The sequence below is a fragment of the Camelina sativa genome, chromosome 15 (assembly GCF_000633955.1).
Source record: "Camelina sativa cultivar DH55 chromosome 15, Cs, whole genome shotgun sequence".
NCBI classification, from domain to species: domain Eukaryota; kingdom Viridiplantae; phylum Streptophyta; class Magnoliopsida; order Brassicales; family Brassicaceae; genus Camelina; species Camelina sativa.
In genome coordinates this window covers 6,456,341-6,464,390 of record NC_025699.1, presented here as the reverse complement: position 1 = coordinate 6,464,390, position 8,050 = coordinate 6,456,341, and the positions used below count along the sequence as shown (strand labels likewise).

General features: G+C 39.8%; 3 protein-coding genes across 3 annotated transcripts in view; 2 read left to right on the top strand and 1 right to left on the bottom strand.

The window, feature by feature from the left end:
- Positions 1–2,485, top strand: part of LOC104745689 (titin homolog) — a 12,231-nt gene extending 9,746 nt beyond the window's left edge. The window contains exons 12-14 of the mRNA XM_019237013.1: positions 1,144–1,622; positions 1,858–1,926; positions 2,128–2,485. Coding sequence (XP_019092558.1) covers positions 1,144–1,622; positions 1,858–1,926; positions 2,128–2,177 — 598 coding nt within the window. The 3' untranslated portion in view covers positions 2,178–2,485. The remainder of the gene's footprint in view (positions 1–1,143; positions 1,623–1,857; positions 1,927–2,127) is intronic.
- Positions 2,970–5,274, top strand: LOC104745688. Its single transcript, XM_010466999.2, has 5 exons — positions 2,970–3,538; positions 3,616–3,855; positions 3,959–4,126; positions 4,219–4,310; positions 4,446–5,274. Exons 1-5 carry the CDS (start codon positions 3,002–3,004, stop codon positions 5,038–5,040), a joined length of 1,632 nt encoding a protein of 543 aa, XP_010465301.1. The 5' UTR covers positions 2,970–3,001; the 3' UTR covers positions 5,041–5,274.
- LOC104745687 lies at positions 5,527–7,910 on the bottom strand. Its single transcript, XM_010466998.2, has 4 exons — positions 7,637–7,910; positions 6,608–7,516; positions 6,155–6,499; positions 5,527–6,075 (listed from the first exon to the last, which is right to left on the bottom strand). The coding sequence occupies exons 1-4, from the start codon at positions 7,718–7,720 to the stop codon at positions 5,800–5,802; spliced, it is 1,614 nt and encodes a 537-aa protein (XP_010465300.1). The 5' UTR covers positions 7,721–7,910; the 3' UTR covers positions 5,527–5,799.

Genomic DNA, 8,050 nt, shown 5'->3' with positions numbered 1-8,050 from the left:
ATGAAGATGGTTGTTAACAATGACTATGAAGATATCACGAGGCAAACATTCCCAGAAATCAGCTTTTCGGATAATTCGAGGGGAAAGTTCTATGAGACATATATGCAGAAAAGAGACGCAAAGCTGAAGGAAGACTGGAGTTGCAGAAGGACCGAGAAGGAAGCCAAATTGAAGGTGATGCAAGATATACTTGATCGCAGTAACGCTGAGATGAAAACCAAATTTTCTCAGTCAACAGGGAGACGTGATTCAGATGCCAGACGTGCAGAGAAGCTTGTATACTTCAGTTCTAAGTTGAGTGCTAAAAAGGATCAGGTATAGAGCATTTCCTTCTTCTGAAAGTTTACCTGTGGTAGCCTAAAACTACTGAGTGGGTGAAATATTATCCTTGGTTTCCTAATAGTTTAACAATGTGACGACTTGACAGCATCCAATTAGCTCATTTCACAGTGAAGAAGATGAGGATGTTTCCAGGAGCACCCATAATAAAAAGCTACAACAAAATAAAAACAATTTGACTACTCGAACTACTGCTACATCAGCATCACGCTCGGCAGCCAAAGTTTCTACTCCCAGTGCTGTTAGGCGGAGAGGACAATCAGAAAAACTTCTTGCACAGTCAGTCCCTAACTTCTCCGAGGTCAAAAAGGAAGGCATGAAACCAGCCTCGGGAGTTGGAAAAAATGGTGTCCGCACCCAGGGGAGAATTTCTATCCGCTCAAAGGTTGTAGCTGAAGAAGAGAAGTTGCGAAGGCCGAAAAATTTCAGAAAAGGTGCTGCTGAGTTGGCGACAGACTTTTCTCAACTGAAGTCAGAGGATGGTGTTTCCGTACCTCTGAATGAACAAGAGCAAAGCGAGAGGGATTTTAACAATTATGGCATTGGTGTCAGCTCTGATAATGCGCAGCTGAAGACTTCAGAAGGATCTGATGCATCAGATGATATAGAGAAAGAGGAGACGGGAGAAGCGCTTGACGACACGGAAGTGGAAGCTTTTACTGATGCAGAAAACGAGATGCCTAGACTAAGTCAGGAGTCTGAAGAATGGGGTAGTACTGGGATTGCAAATGGTGAATCTACATCTCAGCTTGAACGTGGTTCAAATGCTGAATTATCTGCTGATATGGCTTCTAGGCATCAAACCATGGGTTCACTTCTGGACTCACCCGGAGAAAGGACTGTTCCATGGAATTCGCGAGTTAAACATCAATATCCGAACGAGGCATCTGAACTTGATGGTTCAGTGGACTCTCCAGTGGGTAGTCCTGCTTTCTGGAACTTATCTTCCCTTAACCATACAGAGAACGATACAAGTCAAATGAGAAAGAAATGGGGAGCTGCTCAGAAACGCGTGCCTGCTGGTAATCCATCTCAAAATCAGTGCCAACAGGATGTGACAAAAGGATTGAAAAGGCTTTTGAATTTTGGAAGGAAAAATCGTGCGGCTGAGAGTTTGGCTGACTGGATATCTGCTACAACGTCTGAAGGCGATGATGATACTGACGATGGAAGAGATATTGCAAATCGATCATCAGAAGACTTGAGAAAGTCGAGAATGGGATTCTTACAGAGCCACCCCTCTGGTGATAGCTTCAACGAGAGCGAGCTATTCAATGAACAAGGTAAAACAACCATTTCATATACCATAGTATTCATTGCCTTAACATTCTATACGAAAATCATCCAAAGATGTTCTTCACACGAAACAAATAAATATATTCACAATGTATCCAAAAAACGGTAACCTTAACTCTAGAATATATCAGTACTAGAGTTAACAACGGCTTAGATTTATTTCTTGGTTTGTTCTTGATCTGAGTCATCTAAGATGATCTAATATTGTGTACCTGATTTCAGTCCAACCCACTGGCGCACCATTGAGCTTTAAACTGAAGGAAGATCAGACTTCAGGAACTTCTGCAAAAGGTAAGCAATCAAGTGTTCTACTCTCAAAAACTCCTAACCTTATTTTATCTCCACAGAATCTGAAGAATCTAACTATCTAGCATCTGAGCTTTTTTAATCATTTAACTGAGATCTTACTTCCTGATTCACAGTCCTAGCTGCGATCTTTAACTCCTTGCTATATGCTTTTTACTCACTATTTAAGTTTCATGTTTACTGCAGCACCAAGGTCATTCTTTTCACTCTCCAATTTTCGTAGCAAAGGGAAATGATTCGGAACCAATATTCATAACAGAAGTCAGGATCCAAGCGAATGAAAGGTAAAAGATCGGCAACGCAGGCACACCAGACACAAGTATATAAGTGAAATATTCTGAGATATAATGTGCTCTTTGTTTCAGATCAATGTATCATTAAGAATAGTCCCTCTTCTCTTCAATATTTCTTTGTTAACTTTTATGATAGTGGTTTTGAAGCCTACATTGTAAATTGTATCAAACCTGAAACATGTCCGTATCGGTTTGATATCGATGTGATTTTGGTATTACAAGCAAAAAAGGATGGCAATGTTCATTTAGTATTTAGGTAATGTGCGACAATGAATCATGTTCAATATGAAACTTGGAAGCTCTTAGATAATTTTTAAAAATATATATATATTTAAGTGATTGGCACAGATTTAGTGAAAACATCTACTTTCAGTAATATTGCTGCTAACTAGACTTATTGTTCAGAAGAAAAACAATTACATATTTACAACATTTTCAATAATCTCGTATTTGTGATCAACACGCAAAAGTGGGACAAAGAAGGTATATTACTCTTACTCACCTTCCCAAATAACCTTTCTCCATCTTCCTCGGAAAGTGACGTGAGATCAAAGTTGACGCGACCCACTCTGAAATCCCCAAGTAGCCCCTTTCCCTTTAAACCCCAGAGTCTCTACTCCATCAAGGATTCTCAAGGGCACCTTAGTCATTTATTCAAAAAGAAAAGCAAATTGGGACAAGAAATCCTAAGTAACATGATCACTTGACTTCAAAGCCAAGTGAAAAAATTGATGATGTTACTTACCTGACATGCAAAGAAAGAGAAGATGCTCCATCATCAAGGAACAGAGATTCCAACCCAAAAGAAAAAAAAAAAGAACCAAAAGAAACCTTTCTTTATTCTCTCTTTTGTAAAAATTCAATCTCACACTGTTCAATATTCAAGAATGGCTTCTCTTATCCCAAGAGTGTTAATCAAGCTTCTTCAGACAATGAACACCAACATCAAGGTTCGAGGGGAATATCGGTCTGTTCTCTTACAGGTAATCGGTATTGTCCCTGCTTTAGCCGGCTCAGAGCTTTGGCCAAACCAAGGATTTTTCATCAAAGTGTCAGATTCTTCTCACTCCACATATGTCTCATTGAGGAACGAAGACAACGAACTTATCTTGAACAACAAATTGGGATTGGGACAGTTCTTCTACGTTGATAAGCTTGAAGCTGGGACACCTGTTCCTGTAGTAGTGGGAGTTAGACCGATCTCTGGACGCCATCCTTTTGTAGGAAATCCCAAAGACTTGATGCAAATGTTGGTACCTAATGAGACTACACCTTTGCAAGAAGAAAATCACAGCCAGAAGAAGGTGGTGCAATATTAAAATCGTTAGATTCTTGAACTTTATTTTTATAATAGATCTGTTCTCTAATACAAATTCTTCAGGAGAAAGATGGTGAGAGATCAAACATGGTGGAGAATCTAAGAAAACATCAACCGTTTGTAATCAAGGAAGAGAAGACAGGTGTGGCTTCAAGATATATGAAAGGTATTTCAAACCCAAAGACAAGTGGATCAGATTCGAGTAGCGGCGGTAGCAACAATGAGGGTGAGACTGGATCAATAGTGGTGACTAAGAAACTTGGTGGATTGGCTAAAGGCAAGCAAAGGGAGCACAAAGATCTAGTGAGTGTTCTTATGATAAGTCACACTAATCTTAGGATAAGAAAAATTCCCAACATTAGCATATTGATTATGATTAACCTGTAATTAACATATATGTGCATAGGCACGTCAACCTGGTCCTCCTCAATCTCGACCTGCGACAGCTCCAACAAAGGCAGAGCCAAAGAAACTCTCGTTGAGCTCCACTGTGAGTTACATAAACAAGAAGAGTAGCTCTTCCGAGGATGCATCATGGAGCTCTCTGCCTGTTAATCTATCAAAAATGGGTAAAGTACGCTTTATAAGATCTCTGTATCTCTTTTTATTTTCTTTTTTCGAATCACCCCCCTATGAACTCATCTCTCATAATCTCTGAATCCAAAGGGAATGCTGAGAAGGAGAAATATTGCTGCTCTAATTGCCACAGAGGTCCAAAGAGAGGCATTAGCTGCTTCACATCTTATCAAATGTATCAGGCAAGTTACCTTTGAAACCAAACCTGCTCCACATATATCATGGAGGTGGAATCGGATGAGAAAATAAGATACAAATTCTGTTTTTCTATGAAAAGTTGTCTTTTGCTTCTAATCAAGAAACCAATGATTTTGCAGTATGTTTGCTGATCTCAGCTCAAATGCTTCTCCAAAGAATCCACATACCTCTCTCAGAAACTTCTTCACTCTGCAGAGTCTCCTTGACCAAGCACAGGCCACAACTGCAGCATCAAAAGATAAATCAATCCAGCCAGTGAATATTCATTCATTATGGACAGAACCTGAAAAGTTGAGCAAAAAAGCTAGTCTAACTTCAAGCAAAGCTACAATGAAACCTTCTAAAACTCTAACAGAAGCCGAGAAGCTGGAATGGGTCAAGGGAAATGGCACAGAAGAGATAAGAGAACTGAGAAATACTTTGAAACGAGAGACGAGAAGCTGGTTTTTGAAATTCTTGGAAGACGCATTAGATACTGGATTCCATGCTAGTGTTTCAGAGAAGAAAGGAAAAACCAAAGGAGCAGAACCAGAGAATCATATTACAGAGACATTATCCCAACTTAAGCAAGCAAACGAATGGCTAGAAAAAGTTAAAAGTGATAATCATTCTAGTGATAGTTCTTTGTTAGAGAATATAGAACGATTGAAAAAGAAAATATACTCTTGCTTGCTACTTTATGTAGATTCAGCTGCATCAGCTATTGGGGTATAGGCAAGCTCGCGACTGACAAGACAACCGATACAGTGGGAAAATTTGCCTTGCAACAACAATGAAATCACTTCACAAATCGAACTAGAGCTTAAGTTATATACATTGTGTGTATGCTAATTTATTGTGTATAATAGAAACAGTATCAGACATATGTTAATATATTGAACACGAGTTTCTGTGGTTTGTAGAGTGAATTTTAAGGTTTGTATCACTTGGCAAACATGTTTGACAAAAGATCACCTGGAATACTTGTTCGACAATGACACATTTATGCTGTAACCAACCGACATGATGTTATGATGGAATAGAAAGTTATTTCATGACAATATATTATTCGAACCAACTACACTGACCATCAAGAATCAAGAAGCTGTAGTTGTAAACACTAACCTGATGGAGGCACAGTGAATCTTTCATCACCAAAATCTGATTGAAGTCGACAGGATTTTGAGGCGGCTATTTCGAGTAGATATAAAGGATAATCATCTTGCCAAGACATTATGATAATAACAAAATTTATTCATAGGAAGTGCAATGAAATATGGAAAGGATTTTTTTTCCCTGAGAAAAAGATAAAAAAGCAGGTTATGAGCCTACAATATGTACAAGTTCATGCACCCCAAAACAGCTTCAAGATACATTACAAAAGTTCCTAGCTCCTGGTTAATACTTCCTAAAAGTAAGCTTCAGACGACCTGGCTGGATACTTGGTCCCTAAACAAGAACCTTGTGGGCAGTATCTTCAAGAACTGATTTTTGTTAATACTGCCTAAAAGTCAAATTCAGACGACCTGGTCGGAGACTTGTTTCCTGAACAAGAACTTTGGGGGCAGTATCTTTGAGAATTGATTTCACGCCATGAAAGACATTTCTGGATTTGCCACCAAATATTAGAACATCTCCAGACTCCAAGACTAACGTTTCTGCCTTGACTTCATCCCTCTGATCACCATACAAGAACTCGGCTGAATCTCCAACAGAAAATGAAACAACAGGTAATCCCTTCTGAATTGACCTTTTACTCTCATCTTTGTCCTGAAACATCAAGGATTTAAAACTAATGACACAACTACCTTTGAGTGTATAAAATCATAAACTTGTTTGAAATACTTACCTGATGGAGACCAAGTCTCCCGGTGGATGTGTAGAAGTTAACAATACATATGTCTGGAGACATAAATGGTATTATAACTTCTCCACTCGTTTCCTTTGATTCTGAGGCAGTTAGGGACTGTGATTCTTTAATTGCTTTCTCAACAAAATGATTGAATTCAACTGGAATTTTTGGCGGACTAGAATTATCAACCGGTCGAACTTCTCCATATCTAGAAGTTTCAGGGTCCCAGTTTTTCCCAAGGCACATCATTTTCAAGTGCAATATTGCTTCGTCCCTGTAACCTGGTTGATAAAAGCCACCTTCACCCAAACCTAGCTGACGGCATTTGTTCACAATCATCACCTACACAGTTTCGAAAACAAAAAGGTGTACAAATGATGCATAAAAGATAAGAAAGATAAGCAAACACGTGCAGAAAGAGGGAAATATGGACACAGCGAGCGTACTTACTTGATCATCGATTGACAAGTAGTTCTTCAGAAGTACCATTCCAGGTCGAATAACAGTTCCAGTGTACCCCTTAGCTGCTTTCTTCTTTTCTTTGCTCAGTTCAAGCAGAGATGGTTTTAGTACTACCCCCTTCTTCTTGAGAAAGATATCAAAAGATCTCGTGCTGCTTTCATTTGAAGAGCTCCCTGCGTCACTAGACTGTTGAGCAGTACTATTCTGATCATCAACACTAGAAAGCTCAACCTTCTGATTACTTGTAGAAGACACAGAGTCCTGGCAAGACAACGAAACATCTTCCATCTGGTTCATAAGATCATGGATTCGAGCGCCATTCTTGACATCCTTGTCCTCGCATTCTTTAGAGACAAACAAACCTCCAGAAAGAGTTGTGCTCTTTGAGCTAGACGCAGGAGAAGATTGCAAAAGATCTTTGTTATCGCCAGAAAACTTGAAAGCAGCAGCACCCTCATCAGGTTGCTTGGTAGAACCCAACTTATCTTCTTGGAGCTTTCTAGGCTGTTGAACACCCTTTTCCAGAGATTCCACCACACTGGACTTCTTAACGTACACTTGCACTGGACTGTGTTCATGGCCTCCACGCCGAGAACTATCTCTAGGAGACCATGATGTTCTACTTCCACCTCTCCCTCGAGGACCTCTACCCATACTACCAGAAAAATCATTTAAAGACCTATCAACTGTACTTACACCTATCCTATTCTGTTGAAAACCCTTTTCCACATATAATACCGCATTGGACTCCTGAACGTACACTTGCACTGGACTGTGTTCATGGCCGCCACGCCCAGAACTATCTCTAGGAGACCATGAAGTTGTACTTCTTCCTCTCCCTCGAGGTCCTCTACCACTACTACCAGAAGAATCATCCAAAGAACTATCAGCTGTAACCTGTAAATTACAACGGAAAAAATCTCTGCTTAAAAACTATAAACAGTCGCACACACAACAAAGTAAAGGCTAATCAAGCGATTCTAGGAAGCATAGGAGACTACAATCAAGTATATCTACCGGACTTTCGCCTTTCGTACGGTAATCCATTTGTCCTCGAGAACCCTTACGGCCGCCAAAGCCTCTAGCTTCGTCGCGATTCATCGATTTCACTCTCAAATCCTTTTCAAAAAGACGGTAACTTTAGCAGGTAGAAGTAGAACTGAAGCGTCCTCTCAGGGAATCTGATGTTTGCCCTTTCTTATAGACAAAGGGTTAAAAATTGCAACTTTGCAAAGAGAGACTCTTCGGTTTCTGTGAATCGGTGTTGTTGACTCAACTGACAAAGTTTAATCTCTCCGTTGGGAAGTTCACAGTCTTCGGCGGTGCTGACTCAGCATGCCATGTCATCACTTGACACACACTGACATGGATAATCCGCTAAACAAACAAGGCCCTTAGATTAGGATTGTTTTGGGCCTATGATATTCCCAA

Excerpts from the sequence above, each read along its gene's own strand:
- LOC104745688 (XM_010466999.2), top strand. The coding sequence starts at position 3,002 with ATGCTCCATCATCAAGGAACAGAGATTCCAACCCAAAAGAAAAAAAAA. Across the intron at positions 3,539-3,615 it reads AAAATCACAGCCAGAAGAAG|GAGAAAGATGGTGAGAGATC; the intron begins GTGGTGCAATAT and ends CAAATTCTTCAG. Across the intron at positions 4,127-4,218 it reads ATCTATCAAAAATGGGTAAA|GGAATGCTGAGAAGGAGAAA; the intron begins GTACGCTTTATA and ends CTGAATCCAAAG.
- LOC104745687 (XM_010466998.2), bottom strand. The coding sequence starts at position 7,720 with ATGAATCGCGACGAAGCTAGAGGCTTTGGCGGCCGTAAGGGTTCTCGA. Across the intron at positions 7,517-7,636 it reads GTACGAAAGGCGAAAGTCCG|GTTACAGCTGATAGTTCTTT; the intron begins GTAGATATACTT and ends TGTAATTTACAG. Across the intron at positions 6,076-6,154 it reads GGAGACTTGGTCTCCATCAG|GACAAAGATGAGAGTAAAAG; the intron begins GTAAGTATTTCA and ends TTGATGTTTCAG.